The 22,288-nt window shown below is 36.2% G+C and overlaps 1 protein-coding gene and 1 pseudogene across 3 annotated transcripts in view; one reads left to right on the top strand and one right to left on the bottom strand.

Annotated features, from left to right (window-relative positions):
- CUL2 (cullin 2) overlaps window positions 1–22,288 on the bottom strand; it is a 113,028-nt gene that overhangs the window by 62,975 nt on the left and 27,765 nt on the right. For all 3 annotated transcript variants that reach the window (XM_045183700.2, XM_024574749.3, XM_045183701.2), the window contains exons 3-5: window positions 16,352–16,454; window positions 11,129–11,223; window positions 2,064–2,169 (exon numbers count right to left, since the gene is read on the bottom strand). In XM_045183700.2, the coding sequence (XP_045039635.1) occupies window positions 2,064–2,169; window positions 11,129–11,223; window positions 16,352–16,454 (304 nt within the window). The remainder of the gene's footprint in view (window positions 1–2,063; window positions 2,170–11,128; window positions 11,224–16,351; window positions 16,455–22,288) is intronic.
- On the top strand, window positions 3,998–6,877 carry LOC128780672 (ubiquitin-like protein FUBI pseudogene; annotated as a pseudogene).

The raw sequence follows: 22,288 nt of genomic DNA on the forward strand, positions 1-22,288 counted from the left end.
CCTTTCACATTTCAGCCTTTAAAGTCCAATGTATTTTTTTCCACACAAATTATTCCAGCAACAAAAACTGATTGCTCCTGTTTCTAAGTGAAGTGTATCTATCCATAGCGGTATAAGTCTGTCTGTCTTTAGCCTCTCTATTCTGTTTCCCTGGAGTAACTCTATTCTGACCCATGGGTAATTCCACTTCAAATAAGTGAAAGCGTTGTCTTCATACAAGGAACATCCTTCAAGTTTTGCCTTTTTTGTGTTTTTAAATAGCATGAACAGGGAAAAACAGAAGGTAATACATAAGAAAATGAGATTTTTATAGTTGTGTTGGACTGCTAAAGCCTTTGAAAGGCAAGTTGGCAGAAAATCAACTTCCAGGTACCTACTCTATGAAGGTTTCTACCTATATATAAAGAGTTATTTACATAAATGTAATTTCATGAGTGTAACATTTTTGTCTTTGTTCACTACTGTATTCCTAACATATAGAACAGTGCCTGGCACACAGAGGGGTTCAAAAAACATTTAATAAATAAACAACAATGTTCACTGTAGTATTGTTTATAATAACAAAAAACTGAAAAGAAGAATAGTATAATTAATAAATTATTGTTATATCCCTGATGTAGAATATTAAGTTCTCACAAAAAAGTAACCTAATGCAAAAAGAACTCCTCAACATGTTAACAAAAAAGGTATATAATACAAATTGGAGGACTTCAAATATGGTATAACACCATTGTTTAAAATAAAACAGAAACTATTACGTTATGTATACATGAGTACTTATACGCAAATGCACATATAACATTCAGAAAAGATATAAACCAAATTGTTTATAGTAATTTCCTCTGGGAAAAGGAGCAGGCTTGATGGTGTTGGTAACAAGGAACAAACATTAAGTAAAATATTCACTTATACGCCTAATAACTAAAGCAACCACTGTTAAGATTTTGGTATTTCTCACTGATGTGCTTCAGAATATCCTTTTCTCCTCTACAGTTACATTCCTATTAAATATATAATGTTATGCCCAATTATTTTTATAAAACATTTTCCCCTTTGTTAAAAGTGCCTATGAACTATTTTCTACTACTAATTTATTCATTTGCCTACCTTTATAACAAAATCATACTGGATATATTCTTCTATGTATGATTTTTATTGTTGGCTATCGGAAATTTAGATTTCTTACCCATTAGTCATACACATTAGCAATGATTGTAAGGAATGCTTTCAAACACTTTTTCCCCCCATACTTATTATTTTCATGGTATAGATTACTAGACCTGGAATTACATGGTCAATCAATAGGTATTAAACATTTTAAAGTCTACTGAAAGACATTAACAAATTTCTTTCCAAAACGACTATTATAATTTAAATCTCTACTAATGCTGCATCTTACTGTTTTCTTCATTGACACTCATCACAATTTAAAATTGATTTCTTTATATATTTGGCATCTGCTTCCCTGGGAGGACAGGAACCTTCTGTCTGTTCACCACCAAATCCACATCTGGTTGCTCAATAAATGTATTACATGGATAAACAAACATTATAATAAAGTATTTCTTTCATAATCAATATATACATTAAGTAATTCTCCACATTTAAATTTGCACTGTACCTCAAAATTCCGAGTTAATTAAACTGCACACTTCATTGTATTACTCTGAATTTAATTACTTTTTAGAAGTTAAAAGTTATTCGCTATATCCATGAATTTGCATTTATTATCTTTCAGATTCTCCTGTGTGTCCATGTCCTTTGCACTTTCTAACTATGAATCTCAACATTTCTAAATACTTTTCATGAGCTTTGTCACATAGTAGGACTATTAAACTGTCATTAACTTAATTATTAAAATAATACTCATCATGTCTTTTCTGCTTTTCTCATCTACTTGATATTCTTAGGAAGTCATTACAGTTTTTATTTACTTAACATTTATTCTTTTAATTTTGACAATTTTGAGATAGTCAACTCAGTTTAAAAAAAGACAATAAATAAAATTACTTAAATAAATAAAAACACTCTTATATTTGCCAGTAACTTAAGGAATTTCCTACCTCTCCTATTTCCATAAGTGGTTCATTCATATCTACACCACCATAGCCATACTGAAGGTCAGCTTCTGTCAATTTATTTTTTTTAATAAACTGGGTGTTTAGATACCTGAAAAATAAATGTAATATCATTTGACAGTATGTCAAAATCTGTAGGAAAACAAATAACTTGCAACTCTGGAACAGTAATTTTAGGGTTATAAATAAACTACAGGATAGTTCAGTAATATATCCAAAAGAAATTAAGTAAAAGTTAAAAAAATAAAAATTATCATCCCAACCTTGTATGCAAGGCCCTAAGAGACAAAGTGTAAGACCTTTATCCCTGGTTGGTGCGGATCAGTGGATTGAGCACTGGCCTGAGAAGCAAAACAAAAGGTCGCCAGCTTGATTCCCAATCAGAACACATGCCTGGGTTGTAGGCCAGGTCCCTTGTTGGGGACAAGGAAGAGACAACCAATTGGTGTTCCTCACTCACATATGGATGTTCCTCTCCCTCTCTTTCTTCCTCCCTTCCTCACTTTCTAAAATATAAATAAAATCTTAAAAAAAAAGAGACCTCTATACTAGTGGAAAAAACCCTATTACCCCAGTCTCACTTCAAACAAACAAACAAACAAACAAACTCAAGGGGCCCTAGCCAGGTAGTTTACTTGGTTAGTACATTGTCTGGATATGCCATGGTTATAGGTATCAATCTCCAGTCAGGAAACATATAAGAAGCAACCAAAAACATGCATAAATAAATGGGACAACAAATCAATGTCTCTCTCTCTCTCTAAAATCAATCAATAAAAAATTTTCAAAAACTCCAGGGTTTTGTTCTAAAAATTCTAAGTCTTATAGCCCAATAGCTGCTATCCAACAGACAAGCTTTCAACAAACTCATTTGTTCATTCCAAGATTCTTGTAAGTCAAGAATTTGTAAAGAATTAAAGAATTTAATTCTTTGCACAGAATTAAACAGAAAATGGTTAAAAGATCTTAGCTAGGTCTGTTTCTAATTTATACTTTTCCCCAGGAAAAATATAACTTTTCAGTTTTAAACAAACAACAAAAATCACAATTAGTGGGTAAGAAAAAGGAATTGATTGTTATAGATGGTAAGGATGAGCAAAACTGACAGATTTAAGATCACTTCGTCTACCTGAGAAAACAGCTTCATAAAGAAATTGTTTCACAGTTCCTGCCAAAATGGAGGCATAGGTAGAAACATTTCACTTCCTCACACAACCAAAAGAAGGATAACAACCAATTTAAAAACAAAAAGTGATCAGAACTGCCAGAAAAATCAAACTACGTGAAACCCCAACAACCAAGGAAATAAATGTTCATCCAGACTGGTTGGAGGGACAAAGACAGGCATCCAGGCTGGGAGGATGCACAGCAAGGCTGCAGACGGTGCAGGTAAGGGGGTGCTGGCAGACCGGGCGCTCCCACATTCTAGTGAGCATAAGCCAGGAGGAACAACAGGGGAGCGCAAGACAGACTGGGAAACCCAGGGCTTCAGTGTGGAAAACTAAAGACTCAAAACCTCTGGCTGTAAAAACCTGTGGGGCTTGTGAAGGTAGGAGAAACTCCCAGTCTCACATGGGGTCCTAGAATGTACACAAACCCAACCACCTGCAAATTAGCACCAGAAAGAGCACAATCCGCTTGTGGGAAGCAAGGGAAATGATGGAAAGCAGGATGACAGCTGAGCAAGTGGCATTGTTCCCATTCTGACCCTTCCCCCACAGAGAGTGCCACAATGCAGCAAAGAGGGCTGCCCTGCCCTGGAAAATACCTAAGGCTCTGCCCATTACAATGTAACAGATTCACTGAGACAAAGAATTATGGCCCAAGTGAAAGAACAGATCAAAACTCTAAAAAAAGAACTAAGCAACAAGGAGATAAACAACCTATCAGATGCAGAATTCAAAACACTAGTTATCAGGATGCTCACAGGAATGATTGCGGTTGGTCTCAAAATGAAGGAAGAATTGAAGGCTACCCAAAGTGAAATAAAAAAATATATACAGGGAACCAACAGTGAAGGGAAGGAAACCAGGACTCAAATCAATGATTTTGAACAAAAGGAAGAAATAAACATTCAACCGCAACAGAATGAAGAAACAAGAATTTTAAAAAATGAGGAGAGGCTTACAAACCTCTCAGATAACTTTAAGCGCTCCAACATCCAAATCATAGGGGTGCCAGGAGAATATGAAGAGCAAGAAATGGAAAACTTATTTGAAAAAATCTGTTTTCCTGTAAAAGGAAACAGATTTCCAAGAAATCCAGGAAGTTCAGAGAGTCCCAAAAAAAGTGGACCCAAGAAGAAACACACCAAGGCACATCACCATTATGTTACCCAAAATTAAAGATAAGGAGAGAGTCTTAAAAGCATCAAGAGAAAAGGAGACAGTTACCTACAAAGGAGTTCCCGTAAGACTGTCAAGAGGATTTCTCAAAAGAGACCTTACAGGCAAGAAGGGGCTGAAAAGAAGTATTCCAAGTCATGAAAGGCAAGGACCTACATCCAAGATGACTCTATCCAGCAAAGCTATCATTTACAATGAAAGGGCAGATAAAGCACTTCCCAGATAAAGTCAAGTTAAAGGAGTTCATCATCACCAAGCCCTTATTATATGAAATGTTAAAGGGACTTATCTAAGAAATAGAAAAAGATCAAAATGAACAGTAAAATGACAACAAACTCATAATTATCAACTGAACCTAAACAAAGAAAAACAAAAACAAACTAAGCAAACAACTAGAACAGGAACTAGAATCACAGAAACGGGGGTCACATGGCCGGCTATCAGCATGGAGGGCGTGGGGGAAAATGAGGGGAAAAGGTACAGGGAATAAGAAGCATAATTGGTAGGCATAAAATATACGGGGGGAGGTTACAAATAGTATGGGAAATGGAGAAGCCAAAGAACTTATAAGTATGAACTACGGACATGAACTAAGGAAGGGAGAGAATGCTGGAGGGAGGGGAGTTACAGGGCGGATGGGGATAAAGGGGAGAAAAAAACTGGGACAAGTGTAATAGCATAATCAATAAATATACTTTAAAAAAAAGAAATTGTTTCAATATATTCTAAGACTAAAAACTGTGATAAATCTAAGAACTATTGAGATGAATAGAGTTCTAAAATTAAATAAAGTGTGTAGAAAGAGCCTGCAATATTCACACACTCACTGTTTTACCATTCCAGATTTCACTACAATGTCTCTAATGTTCACAACCAAAAAAGAACTATTCACCTGAAAGATTTTGCCAATGCACTAAATAGCTATTGACAATGCAAGTATTTAGGCAACAACCATGAAATCTCTTATTAATACACATACTTTCTAATGTTCACTGTATAAAACAGAAGGTCCACTTAACATTTACAGACAACCGACATTGAAAGTAAAGACAAAAATTTCAACTGCCTAACTCCACCAACAATTCTAAAGAGCTGATGAAAAATATAATTCCTGGAATTATAAAAGTGGCATAGCCACAAACATTTACACAAGTTCTACTCCCACATGCACTAACTTCAAGCCTCTGTACTCCAAGGCTTACAACCTAGGTGCTCCATTTGACATTTAGTCTCTGCCCATAGGTTAACAAAGTCACATTATTATTTTTCCTTCACTATGTTACCCTCATAATTTCAGGCAGGGTTTCCAACCATGCCTTCCAGCAGGGGAAAGGAGAATAGAATTGAAAGACAGAAGTGAATGCCAAAGAGAACTGCTTTTTTACCTGAAATAAGAGTATATGGGATAGCACCTGAAATGCCTGAAATGCCTGAAATGCTCTATCCCAGATATTTTCATCTCTGGTCTCTTGTCATTTAGGTCTCAGTTCAAACACCCATCTCTCAGGCATGACCTGACCCCAATCCAAATTAACCCTGAGAGACACAGCACCCAGCAGGTGGCGAGGACATGTATGCCCTTGCTCCTTTCTGTCTTGATCTTACCTGAAGGTAGTTACCTGCAGAGGCTGCCGACATTCAACTCTCTGTTCTCACCCAGAAGCTACACACTCTGGAGGTGACCAGCCAGGAGCTGGTCACCCAGATCAAGGCTCACGCAGCCTCTCTGGAGGGAATGGCTCCAGATCAAGTTGTGCTCCTGGCAGGCACACCCCCTAGACAAAGACACTGCCCTGGGCCAGTGCGGGGTAAAGGTTCTGACCACTCTGGAAGTAACCAGCTGCGTGCTTAGAGGTAAAGTCCACGGTTCCCTGGCCTGTGCTGGGAAAGAGGTTAAGACTCCCAAAGTGGCCAAACAAGAGAAAACGAGGACTGGTTGGGCCAAGCAGATGGGGTGTAACCAGTGCTTTGTCCATCTTGTGCCCGTATTTGGCAAGAAGGGCCCCCAAACCAACTCTTAAGTGTTTTGTAATCATAGCTTTCTCTAATAAAGCCACTTAGCTCAGGCACACAAACAAATAAACACACAAAACAAAACCCTTAACTTCCTACCCCCAATAAAGAACTATCTGGCACACACCTGTTCTACTTTTTCACAGTACTTGCTACTATGTGAAATAATCCCGTTCTGAACATGTTTGCTCATTTTGTCCATCCCTCTCCCCTCTAGAATACGTCTACAGGCAAGAACCATGTCTTGGACACTGCATCTAGGACAGTAGCAGGCAACTCTGAAGTTCTGAAAAACTACTTCTTCAATAAATTACTGAAAAAATAAATGGGTAACATTTAAGACAGCAGGGAAAGCAAAAGCTAATACTAGAACACCAACATGGATAAGCGGCCTGAAGCCACATCATAAGACCCAGGAATGACAGGAAATAGAAGTAATCACTAACATTATTGGGCACATATCATGTGTCAGACATAGCCCTATGCATTTTACACAGCTGAATACCATGAGATAGATATATATGCAGTACTATCACAATCCTTACATCATATATATGAAAATTATAGCTTAGCTTAAAGAACTTGCCAAGATCAATCTGCCAGTAAGTGGCAAAACTAGCATAGAAACTCACGAATTCTCCCACTCTCTCTCATTCAACGAGCACTGCCTGAGTGTGTACTTTATGGCAAGTACTATGCAAGGCACTGGGGACAAACAGATGAAAAACAAAAATGTGGTCTCCACCCACACAGAGCTTGCACATCTGGAAGAATATACCAACATCAACAAATATACTATTTCAGGAATGGCATGTGTTCCCTGAGGAGAGGGAACTTCACTGGCCTATCTTTATCATTTATATGTGTCTTCCTCTATGGATCCTTTGCTCCAAACCAGTTTTTTGGGGGGGCAATGGTTTCACGGCCACCCCAGTAATCTCACTTATCTCATCCTTCCAGTTTGCCTTTTTTAATCAGTTGGTCTTTATGTCCTACTAAACTATTCATCGTCTCTTCATGACTTTCCTCTTCACTTCCAATGCCATTTCTGTACTCTCCACTTGGATCATGTGCAACATTCTCATGATTGGTTTCTACTTCCGGTTTGTGGTGTCTCCAACTCATTTAAAAATTCTGCTTTCACAATGTCACTTCCCCATTCAAAATCCTACAGGAGCTCCCTTATACCTATATAGTAAGTGTAAACTTCTCAGAACAGTGGTTTGTTAGCTCTGAAGAAGCAGCTGTTAGTTCTGCAGGTCTGAATTCACTAATCTGTCCCAAAGATCCATGTGCCTGTTCCTGACCAGGACATGATTTCAATGGAGCTTTATATGCTTATATCTGATAGGACAAGTCACTATTCTCTCCCCTTCATGGAATAAAATCTAAACTAACTTACATTAAATATATCTTTATTATTCCAGATTTCTACTCTTGATAGGTTAAGCTTGATATACAACCTTTTAAAATAATTTAAAGAAAATTATTTTAAAATAAACTAGCTTTAAATAATTTAAAATGTAAATAGTGTAAATTTCATTTTTATATAGATACCATTCTTAATTTCTAAGAAACCGTAGTATTTTACAATATTAACTACATACTTGTTTTTTAAATAGACATGTTCTAAAAAATCATAAAAGAATATTGCATCCAATAATTTCTTAAAATAGTTTATACTCTACCACACAGATAATACCTTTCTGTTCTGCTTAGGTGTAATGCAAAGTACATGTTCTTACAATTTATTCTGTCAACAAAGTGGTTAGTAAGTTTCCTTGCTTTTCTGAAGTATAAGCAGTAACACAATGGTATTTGGCAAGAATATTTAGAAAGCCTCTAAGAAATCAGGCTTTTTGACTTATCTTAGAAAATTCTATTACAAAAATTGTTCTCATGCTAATATCTACTGGATTTCAAGAGCTGTCAGTTCTCAAGCTAATACTTTAAGTACTGTACTTCAAGGGCCAGTAAGGTCTAAACAGATATGTACTATTGGGAAAGGTGGGGCACGAATATCATTATTTTTTTTAAAGATTTTATTTATTTATTTTTAGAGGGGAAGGTAAGGAGTAAGAGGGAGAGAGACATCAATGTGTAGTTGCCTCCCATGCACCCCCCACTAGGGACCTGGCCCACAACCCAGGCATGTGCCATAGACTGGGAATTGAACCAGCGACCCTTTGGTTTGCAGGCCCACCCCCAATCCACTGAGCTATACCAGCCAGAGCTCATTATGTTTCTTTAAAATCAGATTCTTTAAGCCATCTATGCTGATGCATATCCATTTTACAAATTAACTCTGAGTAAAGAGGTTAGAAAGTGATCAAATTTGCACTTTAGATAACAGAAGTTTACCAAATAGAATAAAATAGAAATAAAAAATGGGAGCTAATTACAGGGACTTTATCATTAACAGTCCTGGTGAGGAATGATAAAAAGCTTGAACTATAGCAGTGCAAAGGAAATAATGAATTTCAGAGATATTTGGAGGAGTCAACCAGTAGAGGTCAGGTGGAGAGGATAAGCCAAAGGGAAGGATAACTGAGACTTCTGCATATATGTCTAGGCATACAGTACTACCATTCACTGAAATCAGTCATGCTGGAACAGTGTGCATGTAAAAGATAATGAGCTCAGTTTTAAACACCTGCAGTTGTATGATGTACGTACTCATAGAACATCCTGGAGACATAGAAAGCTAAGTAAAAACACTCCTCTGAAACTTAAACTGCCTGGGATAAATAAATATTTTGGTGGCTATCAATCTGTAGGTTGTAGCTAAAACCAGGAGTAACTGAGATCATCCTAGAAAAAAAACATGTGAGAAAAGGGATGAGAATAGAATCTACATAAGTAACTAAAAGAGCAGCTAGAATGAGACTAGGGTAGAATGAAGAAGTTAAATGGATTTAATCAGACTGATCTGGGTTTAAATTCTGCCCTTGTGCTTTTTTTTAGCTGAGCCCTTAAGCAAATTCATTTAACCTCTCTAACCCTCAGTTTATTCGCCTATAAAAACGGAGATACTAACTACCTCATACCACTTTATACACATACACACATGCATGGATATTATATAGACTGCAACTTGTAATAAAAATTCATTAATGTACTAAGTTAATAGTTTTAATTTAAATAGTATCAAATTGATTTTGGTAAACATAAATACTGGAAACCCAAGAGAATTATGTCCTAAAAACTGAAAAAATAAAAAAACAATTTAAATCTTTACTGAACTGTCTCAGTTAAAGAGAGATCCCACTCCACGGCACAGAATCTGCATACTCTTGTCATTTCCATACCAGTGGCCCAAGATTCCCAGCAAAGGCAAAGGCATGCATGCTCTTATCCTTAAAATTCCCCAAACTCTCTCCCACAATTTAGCTGGGGAATTGTTAAAGTTCTACTTATGACTATCTTACTTTGGTGGATGAGGGAAAAAAACATCAAATGTCGGGATGTTTAATGAATATACTGCTTTATAAAAGCCAATGCCACAGTTAGTGCTGTGCTTGTCAGCAATAGCTGGTTTCTGGTTTTACTATATTTTGCTCTTCTAAAAAGAAGTAAAAGCTACTGGCCATTAGAAGTAAGCTCCAGTTTCTAATATAGGCAACTTATAGTGAGTAAAATCCACTATTGTTAAAAAACCTAAGGGAACATGAACCAGTCAAGCAAAAGACAAACACACCAAGAAAACCAAGCCTTGGCCCCAGTGTGGCATTCCTGCATGGTATAACTGTGCAGATAATGCTTTGGGACCAGCTCTACTCTTCAGCTTTTCCCCAGTGAGAAAATGAGGCAAGGGTATGTCTGTGGCATGCACAGGGCGAACTATCACTGCATGTATCACAGCCACAACCATTTCAAGAGCACATACCCCACATCCAAATGTGAAAGGCTCAGGTGCTAATGACACTATTTCTTATTTATTCACTATTGAATAAATAATTCTATGCCTTCTGTACCTAAGTACTTCTTTCCACTGTCTACATGAACAGGTTAAAGAGGACCAGCTGATACCATGGAACTCACAGGTGTGGCAGTTAACATAAAAGATCTAAGCAGGAGACTGGGCAGAGATGGGGAAGGAAGTCCAGAGAGGGGAATGTGGAAAAATACATCAGAATTAGTAATTCAAAAAAAGGAAGAAAAGCAATTGAGACAAAGTGAATAGCATGAGGAAAGACAGGAAGACAGAGTCATTGGGCATTATGACACTGGAGGTAATTCAAAATTCTTGGAGAGGGTGGAAATTCAAAAGGAAAACTGCTAAGTACTTTGACTAATAGTGTTTCTATGACATAAAACACTGGATCCTAGGGTCAAATAAGAGCCTACTGAAGGGGAACATGGACTTAGATTTACTCTGCTAAATTTCATCCAAACTAAGGTTTCACTTTGGATTTCTGTTGAGATTTAACATGTACTATGTAGTTCCAAATAAGCTGAAGAAAGAGAGCTATACCATCAAATACACTTGTCACAGAATAACTTCCCACACACAGCCTAGCTCCCAAATACCCACATGACCCAGACTGCACACCTTTTCCATAACCGAGAAGTCTAAATGGCAGTTTTGTGCATTTCAATAGGTAGTAGGTAGTTGTTGTTTTTTTTTTAAACACTTCCATTATGAACACAAGCAATACTGTTAAGACTGCCAGAGTTTAAAAGCATACTTACCTATACAAGCAGTCCATATAGTCTGCACCTTTGCTGTATTCCTCCCAATACCTATGATACATAACAAGTACTTGCTCTTCAGACTCCAGAACTCTCTACATAAGGAAGCAAAATATTTTCACTTGTAAAGCACTAATCATTTTCATTTATAAACTGTAAATTTATCAAAAATATTCTAAAATAACTGACATAATTTAAGCATTATAAATTACATTTATAAATTCCATTCTAATTTAACTACCTTTAGTAACAATGAAACAACTAAAAAACAATGTGAGTCTTAAGTATAAAAGTGAAGCACCCATACTAGAGAGTAAATTGTTCAATTCTCTAAAATAAAAGGCCAAAATATAATGGTGTGATGCTCTCTTTGGGCTAGAATATAGTAATATCAGTTCATCTAGAACATAATTCTATTGCCATGTCTCTATGTGTTTCCTCAAATCATCACATCTGATCAACCTGCTAAGTATGTTAGTAAATCAGCCTGATATAATTATATCATTACTCCAAATTACTATGTAAATAACTTTTCATGCAAATTGTCTTTTCTACATTCCCCAAGTTTTTTAAAATTTACTTAAAAGAAGCCTATTATTATGATGTTTTAATTCTCACCTGAGGATATGTTTATTGATTTTTAGAGAGAGGAGGGAAGGAGAAGTAGAGGGAGTAAGGGAGAGAGGGAAGGGAAGGAAAGGAGGAGAGAGAGAGACAGGGAGAAACACAGACTGGTTGCCTCCTGTACACGCCCCAAATGGGGATAAACCCACGATCTACATATGTGCCCTGACCAGGCAGCAAACCTGCAACGTTGTGGTGTATAGACGACAATTCAACCAGCTCAGCCACCTGGCCAGGGCAAAAGCTATTACTTTTTGAAAATGAAAATCAAACCAAAAATTGAGGTCTAATTTTTTCAACATTATTTTTAAAGAAAATCTACTCTAACCATAAAAATACATTGGACTAGGGCTTCCGGCCAAGATGGAGGCATAGGTAGACACACTGTGCTTCTTTGCACAACCAAAAGAAGGACAACAACAATTTAAAAACAAAAAACAACCAGAAAATAGAAAATCAAACTGTATGGAAGTCCGACAACCAAGGAGATAAAGAAGAAACATTCATCCAGACCAGTAGGAGAGGCTGAGAGGACTCGCAGCAAGGCAGCAGCTGGCGGACCCAGTGAGGTGGCGGATTGTGGGACGAACCCGACAGGCCAGGCTGCAGCTGGAAGACCCCACAGCCCCACATTTGCGCATAGATAAAGGGGGAGGAACAGCGGGGGAGCCAAGCAGACTGCGCAACCCAAGGCTCCAGCTTGGGGAAATAAAGCCTCAAACCTCTGACTGAAAACACCCGTGGGGGTTGAGGTGGCAGCAGGAGAAACTCCCAGCCTCACAGGAGAGGTCGTTGGAGAGACCCACAGGGCCTAGAGTGTGCACAATCCCACCCACTCGGGAATCAGCACCAGAGGGGCCCAATTTGATTGTGCGTAGCGGAGGGAGTGAAATCCAGCAGAGAGTGGAGGAGGCGCCATCACTCCCTCTTGGCCCCTCCCCCACGTACAACGTCACAGCACAGCAACCAGCGTTACCCCACCCTGGTGAACAACTAAGGCTCCGCCCCTTTAAGTAACAGGCGCGCCAAGACAAAAAAAAATGGTCCAAATGAAAGAACAGATCAAGCTCCAGAAAAAAAACAACTAAGCGACAAAGAGATAGCCAACCTATCAGATGCACAGTTCAAAGTCCTGGTAATCAGGATGCTCACACAATTGGTTGAATTTGGTCACAAATTAGATGAAAAAATGAAGGCTATGCTAAGAGAAACAAAGGAAAATGTACAGGGAACCAATAGTGACGGGAAGGAAACTGCAACTCAAATCAAAGGTGTGGACCAGAAGGAAGAAAGAAACATCCAACCAGAAAAGAATGAAGTAACAAGAATTCAGAAAAATGAGGAGAGGCTTAGGAACCTCCAGGACCTCTTTAAACGTTCCAACATCCAAATTATAGGGGTGCCAGAAGGAGAAGAGGAAGAACAAAAAATTGAAAACTTATTTGAACAAATAATGAAGGAGAACTTCCCCAGTCTGGCAAAGGAAATAGACTTGCAGGAAGTCCAGGAAGCTCAGAGAGTACCAAAGAAGCTGGACCCAAGGAGGAACACACCAAGGCACATCATAATTACATTACCTAAGATTAAAGATAAGGAGAGAATCTTAGAAGCAGCAAGAGAAAAGGACACAGTTACCTACAAAGGGGTTCCCATAAGACTGTCTGCTCATTTCTCAAAAGAGACCTTACAGGCAAGAAGGGACTGGCAAGAAGTATTCCAAGTCATGAAAGGCAAGGGCCTATATCCAAGATTACTGTGTCCAGCAAAGCTATCATTTAGAACGGAAGGGCAGATGTAAAGTGCTTCTCAGATCAGGTCAAGTTAAAGGAGTTCATCATCACCAAGCCATTATTATAGGAAATGTTAAAGGGACTTATCTAAGAAATAGAAAAAGATCCAAATGAATAGTAAAAAACAACCACACCTAAAACAAAAACAAAAGCAAACTAAGCAAACAACTAGAACAGGAACAGAACCACAGAAATGGAGATCACATGAAGGGTTATCAATAGGGGAGTGGGAGAGGGAGAGAGGGGGGAAAGGTACAGAGAATAAATAGCAAAAATGGTGGGTAAAAAATAGACAGGGGGAGGGTAAGATTAGTGTAGGAAATGTAGAAGCCAAAGAACTTATAAGTATGACCCATGGACATGAACTATAGGGGGGGAATGTGGGAGGGAGGGGGTGGGCAGGATGGAGTTGAGTGAAGGGGAGGAAATGGGACAACTGTAATAGCATAATCAATAAATATATTTTAAAAAATACATTGGACTGATATTCAGGGGATCTCAGGTTCTCCTATCTCAGTTCTTTCATTAACTAACCATATAACCTTAAGAAATCTTGACCTCAATTTTCATCTAACTAATTATCTAATGCAATGCTTTTAAACTTGGAATTTTAACAATTAAGGTTCAAGACAATAGAAATAACCTATAAACCATGCTTTTCTTGCTAATCTTATTGGTAAATAAATTAGAAATAGCAACTATAGGGTGGAGTGGAGGAGTGGGGAGAAAATGCAGACAACTGTAATTGAACGACAACAACAAAAATATTTTTAAAAAAGAAAAAATACAGTAAAAATAAATTTAAAAAGAAATAGCAACTATAAATAATCCTGGGGAATAGAGTACCATTAGGAAGTACTATTGCTGGTTTGAAACAATATAAATCCAAGAAAAATTTGTTATTATATGTCAAAAACAGTAAAAAATGTTCCCAGTAAATTCCAGGTCTAGGAATTTATCCTACAAAACTTTGGTTACACAAAAGTAATTTAGCCACAACAATGTTCACAGAAGTATTATTGATAATAAAAAATTATATAAATTGGAAATAATGTACATGTCCAACAATACAGAAATATTTAAACAAGTCATAGTATCTATCTCCACACCATAAAAAATTTTATTGTCATTGCTAGGATTACAAAAGTCTGTTTACTGACAAATAAAGAGAGACTTACAATATCATTAAAAACAAAAAGCATGTAAGTGTATAACATAACTCACTTTTCTAATAAAAAATGAAGTCTGCACAAAGCAAAAATATGCATTACAGGAATTATAAATCAAATTACATATGTACCAAAAGAGATATATTTAAATATAGACATATCATAAATATTAACAATGGTTAATTGTGGAATTATGTTATTGGTGATGTTTATTTTATTCTTTTTGTTTATCTGTATATCCTGAATTATCTATAATGGTAATGTAGTACTTCATTCATTTAAAAAGTTCCCTCCCCCAATCAAATCAAATTTTCTTCTCACAGGTGAAACTGGTGATTTTTTTTGGCTACATTAACAATTTACTTTGTCATCTACACATGAGCCAACTTTTTTACCACTGGATATGAGAACATATAGTATATAATCATATGCCATTTTAAAATCAAACAATTATACCAATGTTAATTTCTTAGTTTTAATACCATACCACTATTATGCAAAGCATTAACATTAAGAAGCTGAATAAAAGTATAAGAGAACTCTCTGTACTATTTTTGCAACTTTTCTATAAATCTAAGATTACACTGAAGTTTTTAAAAAGTTACACTTACAACCTATTCTAAAATATAAAATTGCAAAATTCATAAATGTGCCATAGCTATCAATTATAGCATAAGCAAAGCTCACTAGCTCACAACAGCAGAACTTTAACTTTAAAACTAACTTTAAAACCAATTTAAAGTATTTGTTACCAACACTGCGTTCATGAACTAGTATATGTACGTACCAGAATACTATCTACCATATATAGTAAAAAGTATAGCACTTCCTCTGAATGTTTGAAAGAAACTATCACATGATCAAGCACTACTTATGAGTTATTACCAACTTTAAAAACTATCCTCCAAGCCTTGTTCAGGGTTAGGCATTAGATTGTGTTGTTTTATCTCCATTTTATAGATAAAAATACTTAAAACAGATTATGTGAGTTGTCCATGGTCTATTAAAAGGTAAAGTCTGAGTTGCTAGCCCAGACAATAAATGATCTCATTCGGCTCCTTGAGAAGATTGGTAGGTTAAGTTAGAAATGCTGTCTACAGTCAAATACTGCAAATTCATTGTTTAGGTGCAGATCAAGTCTGTGATGTTGCCCTCACACATATGGCATACTAGCCAAAAATGCTGGTCAGAAACAGTTTCTCTCATGCTTTTAAATTTAGCATTTCCCTTTTTAATTTTAGGTTTTTGTAAGACTTTACCTAGGATACGAAGAGGCAGCAAAAAGTCGAAAATAATAAAGAGAGATTCACCAAGAGGTGGGAAGCAACAGTAAGAGAAAACCTAGTTCTGTCCAGAAGACAGGAGCACATTTTAAAGGTGAACAAACCTTGATTTGAAACCCTGCTTTTTCACTTACTGATTATATGATCTTGAACAACTATACTAATTTCCCTTGTGAGAACCTAACAGCACAGTGCTTGACTCATAGATCTTAAATATATATAACTAGAAAAATGCTATTTAGGAAATAAAACAAATAAGCCTTTACTTGATCTAAATTCTTCACTGACAAATAGTGAACTAAGCAAATAACTACACAACTACAAATGTATTTATATCATGTATGTATCATTCCTTACCTTATGTAAATGCCGTACGTGGTTTTCCAAAAAAATCTTAGTTTCTGTATAAAGTCTTTCTCCAAGGGGTTCAGGATAGGCCACACATAAAGCATAGATATCTCTAGTTAAACTGTTAAGGTTTTCACATTCGTTGGAGAAATTCTTTAAAACAAATGAGATTTAAATTCAAGTTTCACATAAAAAAATGAAAAATTATTATTTCATTTTTGTGCTTTAGGATTATATAGACATAGATATAGAATAAAGTGTAAAATATAGAACAATGCTTACTTTAAAAAGCAGTAGAAGATACATCATTTACTCATTCAATAAACATTTATTGAGAATTATTTGACAGCATTTTAAGAAAAATCATTACTCTTAGAAAAATTAAAATTCAGAGGGGGATCCTGGAAAGTCAAGTTACCTAGACACCTACGAAATAAAGTTTATTTTAAAAAGAACATAAGCATAATATCAACAAAGGGCTCTGGAATATCACAAGAGGTAGACATGTCTAGGCAATTCTGAAAAGCAAAAGCTACAAAAATCACTCATTTGACACATTCTCCTACATCACAGTACTCATCAAAATCTTCTACAACCTATCCACTGTCCTTCACAATTTATCCTATTAGAAGAATTACAGTATGAATAGTAACATCAATTAAGTTTCTGACCACCCACTACATACCTAGCTAGGTATCACTTAATCAGGAATCAGAGGAAATGGGATCTGCTTCAGGCATTTACTAGCCAGTGATCTTAAACAAATCTCTTAGCCTTTCTGCAACTGTCATTTCCTTATCTCTAATATAAGGATAATAAACCCTCTCCTAACATATCTATAGGATCCTTATAAGATCATGTATGTTAAAGTACTTTTTAATTTATGCATCACTCACCAAATGTGGAAAATAAAATACACATGAAGCAATCTGAGACCAGCCTAATTAAAGATGCAGATAAAAACTGAAAATAAGATTGATTATTTTGGTGGAGTCAAGTATACATAAGGATCAGGAAATATTATAAAATAAAAATTTGTGCCTAAAAATATATCAGAGGTAGGATGTAAGTTCTTCCCCCCTATAGTCCCCACATTTCACACTGGGTTGGCAAAAAAGTCCGTTTAGTTTTTTTCCATAAAATAAAATAAAAATAGTTATTTTCACCAATAACTATTGATTTGGATATTTTGAGTGTGTCAGCTATCTCCCACATGGTATAATGTTGACCATTCTCAATTAACGTCTTTATTTGATCTCCATCAGCTTCAACTGGTCTACCCAGTTGAGCATCATCCATCGAAAAATCTCCAGCACAGAACTTCACAAACCACTTTTGGGACATTGGCTCAGTCACAGCACCTTCTCCATACACTGCACAAATCTTTTTTTTGTATTTCAGTTGCGTTTTTACCTTTCTTGAAATAAAGCATAATATGCTGAAAATGTTGCATATTTTCTTCCATCTTCAATATTAAAATGGCTATACAAAATTCGCCAATTTTTTTTAAATGCATGCTGATATGACAGCTGTCACAACGACAATCTAACAAAAGTGTTTCAAATGAACTTAAAGACAACTAGGCGCTATCACAGCCACCTTACAGAAAAAGCAAAAGAACTTGGCCAACCCAATATATGTCTTCTGTAGAACTTATGTTTATTCAATAGAAATTATTTATATCTTTGTCATCCATGCTAGCCTGTTCTTCTTAATCATCTCTATATTCCCAGTCCCCAGGCACAGTTCCTGGCATGTAACAGGCATTCACTGTACTGTAGGTGATGCAAGTGAAATAGGGATCAAATCTCACATGCTCCGCCTATTAACCTGGTATCATTACTCTGGAAAGAGCAAGCATCCCTCCTTACGGGAGCCTTCTTCACATGGAAGCCTGGTAGATATCAGATTTTCCCATGTGCCTTCTAAATCCTTTAATTTATTTTTAATTAATATTACTAACTAATAAAATATCTTTTGTATATATATACTTCTTAAATATATTAGTCTATTATGTATAAATAATAATTTTCTTTCTTTTAAAAAAACAAACAAGGTGAAGCAAAAATATCATCCATACAATATAACTTTGCTGTGCCAGGTTTTTTGTAAAAAAAAAACCGTATGTACAAATATATACCCATATATATCTATATACAATAAGAAAATAATGAATTAGATTATCCAAGCAAAATACTACATAAAGAACTACCAGCAATAACATATCAAAATATTAACCTATATTACAAAGAAAGTACAGATTTGAATATATACCACCTAAGAAAGAAGAATTTACCAGGACACAGATTCTATAGAGAATTTATAATGGTTTGGTGGATGGGAAATGAAAGAAAGCATCAACAGAAAAGGAAGGAGCTTCAAAATAATGTATGATATGAATTTCTGGATCCTACTTGGAGCCCCTCTAGGTTTCAGCTATAAATTCCTTAACCAAAAAAAAGTCTTAATTCACTACATAATTTAAATTTCTAAATGTTTTGTCCTGTTTTCTTTTACCATAAAGGGTTACAATGAATCTCAATTATTCATCATAAACTACCCTAGTAAAATCAGATATAAAAGAGTTGTCTGAATTAAATGTATTAGAATCAGGTGTGTCCAATCTTTTGGCATCTCTGGGCCACACTAGAAGAAGAAAATTTGCCTTGGGCCACACATTAAATGTACAGACACTAAAGAAAACTGATGAGAAAAAAAAAAGTTTTAAATAAATTTACGATTTTGTGTTGGGCTGCATTCAGCCATCTTGGGGCGCAGGCTGGACAACCCAATTGATGTTACCACAGTAGTTAACTTTAGTTACTGAGAGGGAACAAGAGATTTTCTGGGGTGCTAAGAATGTTCTATTTACTGCATACATGTTCACTTCGTGAAATTTTATCTGTATTTTTCATAAGTGAGTATGTATTTAGGTTTTTTAAAAGACTAAATTCAGCCATAACCTAGATCAACAATCCTTTCAGCAAAGGTGTGATGTATTTAATATCAAGCTCTCAAAACCTACTTCTTAAGCTATATACACACTTACTTCTAGAATACACAACTTACTTGATACTGAAAAATTTAAATGATTCAATACCATAAATTCAGCATACTATGCTATTTATATGCCTAAATGTTTTCTGAATATAACCACTGCATGTACATGTACATAAAATTTACTACTACACCTCAGGGCTTCCCTTCTTTCTGCTCAGGGAAAAAGATCTGTGCAGGGGAGGCAATGCAGACTTTCCCATTTCATTACATATATGACATATATTGTCTTCCTCAGTGAGAATGTATTCATTTCTTTAAATGGATGCATCTTAATAAATTTTTTTAAATCCTCACTGGGGGACTTGCTTATTGATCTTAGACAACATCATGTGAGAAACATGAATAGGTTGCCTCTCCTACACATCCCAACCAAGAACCACAACCCAAGCATGTGCCCTGAGAAGGAATTCAAGCCATGACCCTTTGGTCAATTGCACAATGCTCCAGCCAAGTGAGCCACCGCAGCCAGGACAATAAAATTTTTTTAAATTAACATTTTAACTCACAATAGTTTGGGGGTCTCAGTTTCAACTGCCTAAAATATATTCCTAAATATGTTCTTTTTCTTTAATTTACTCAAATATCCAACCATCCTGGAAGTATTTACATCTTAGGAAGAACACCCAAAAGGGCATTTTTCAAGACACTTTAAAAGGCTAAAAATGGGAAATAACTGGAGAAGGTGAGATTTAGATTTAAATGCTCTCTTCCCCAAAGTCATCTTTTCCTTACATCATTGTTTTTGAAACCAGAATATAAAAATTCCTCTACCTATGAACTTGCCACTTAAAATTGCCAGAAACTTCCAGAGCAAAAGCTCTGAACTGTTACAACCAAGCCAGCATTGGCCTATAGCAAAATTATTTATTTTAGTTCATTTTCTACATTAAAAGGGGCTTCCTATACTTTGATCTAATTTTGAGTTTTAACACTATTAACTCTATTATGTAGTGGGTCACAAACAATTAGTTTTGAAAGGGCAATGAAAGCCCTGACTGGTGTGGCTCTGTTGGCTGGGTGCCCTTCTGCAAAGCAAAAGATCACCAGTTTGAGTCTAGTCAAGCCATGTGCCTGGGTTGTGGGTTCAGTCCCTGGTTGGGGCGCGTGCAAAGGAGACCGATTGATATTTGTCTCTCACATCAATGTTTCTCTCCCTCTCTTTCTCCTTCCCCTCTGAAAATAACAAAAAAAAAAAACCTTAACAAATCTATAAAATCATCTGTTAGAATCGGCATCAACATCAAATATTGATTCGATTTAATTTAGAAGCATAGAATGAAACTTGCTGAGATGACTATAGAGATGACTATAGAGAAAACCAGAGATGACTATAGAGAAAACCTTTCCCTAACTGCACAATCTGAGTGAAGGGTGCTAAGTGAAGTTGCCAAGGTTACTAAATTCTCCTTCTAACACTTGTGAAGATCATTACAACATTCTTTAATGTACTCAAAACTGGTCTATGTTTGAAAAACAGCCTAACAGAATATAAATTAGAAATGAGGACAATAGTATAACTCTTTGTGAAAAGCCCGGATTTCCTAGGCAGGAAAGAAATACATTCAGGGAAAGCAATCTTAAATCTCCTGTTGCTTAATCCCCCTGAATTTATACAAAACCACGCAAAAGCTGACTTGTCTGTAGTAGAAGAACTTCTGTATTACACTGCTGGGGTTTGGGAATTGTTCTAACAGCTACCAAAAGGCAAAAAACCCGACAAATAAAAAGTAAACCAAACAACCAAAGAACTCCAATCCAGAAAAACAAATAATAAATGTAGATCTATACTTAGTCTCTATCTTACCATAGGAAAGCACCTGATGAAGGGTAAATTCCAAACCATCCTACTGTTCCAAAGTTGTCATAAAACTTTTGTTATGAAGGATCATTATTACTTGTGTTAGGCTCAATCCTGAAAATGGACTCCAAATTTCCTACCCTAATACCTGAGGCTGTGAATATAAGATATCACACCCAAGTTACTTCACATGGCAAAAATGACTTTGCAAATGCAATTACAATTACTAATCAGTTGACCCCCAAATAGGGACATTACCCTAGACTTTCCTAGTGGGCCTAATCTAATAGCAAGAGCCCTTTAAAATCAGATCCCTCCATCTCCCATCTCCCACCTCTGTTGCTAGCTGCAGAAGGAGCTACACACAGAAAAATTTCCTTCAAAACACAGAAAGATTAGACATGCCACTGCTGGCTTTGAAGATGGAGGGGGATTACCTACAAAAGCTGGAGGGTGACCACAAGTCACTGAGAGCAACTCCTGGCCAACAGTCAACCAGATAAGGAGAATTTCAGTCCCATAACTGCAAAAAACTGAATTCTGCCAATCAACAGCAACAAACTAGGAAAAGGTCCCTGAGTTCTAGAAGAAAAGGTTTTAGTCTTGTGAGATCCCAAGCAAAGAACCCAGTCACACCATGGACTTGTGACCAACAAAATTGTGAGATGAGTGTTTCTGTAAACTGGCAAATTCGTGGTAATTTGTTATGCATCAAAAAACACTGATGTTCTCTATTTACATTAATTATCAAACAGAATGACCTGCATATATACTCAGACCCAGTACATTTATGAGGAATGAGTGTTAAAAGCCCCACTTATCAACACAGTAAGAGAACTGGCCAAATTTTGATATTATTTGTTTCAACTGTACCATTCGCTTTAATGACATTTAGTTGACAGTAGCTATTCAATAACCAAATATTTGCTAGGTGTCTATAAGTACCAGGTGCTGGGAATATAGCAGTCAACAAAACAGACAAGAATCCTTCCCCCTGTGAAGCTTATATTTAAGAAAAATGTTTGTGGACAAGGGTTCAATAAGTTCCATACTTTTATACATGTTGAACACTTTTATTGGCAGCCAAG

The sequence above is a fragment of the Desmodus rotundus genome, chromosome 4, assembly GCF_022682495.2.
Source record: "Desmodus rotundus isolate HL8 chromosome 4, HLdesRot8A.1, whole genome shotgun sequence".
Lineage (NCBI taxonomy): Eukaryota > Metazoa > Chordata > Mammalia > Chiroptera > Phyllostomidae > Desmodus > Desmodus rotundus.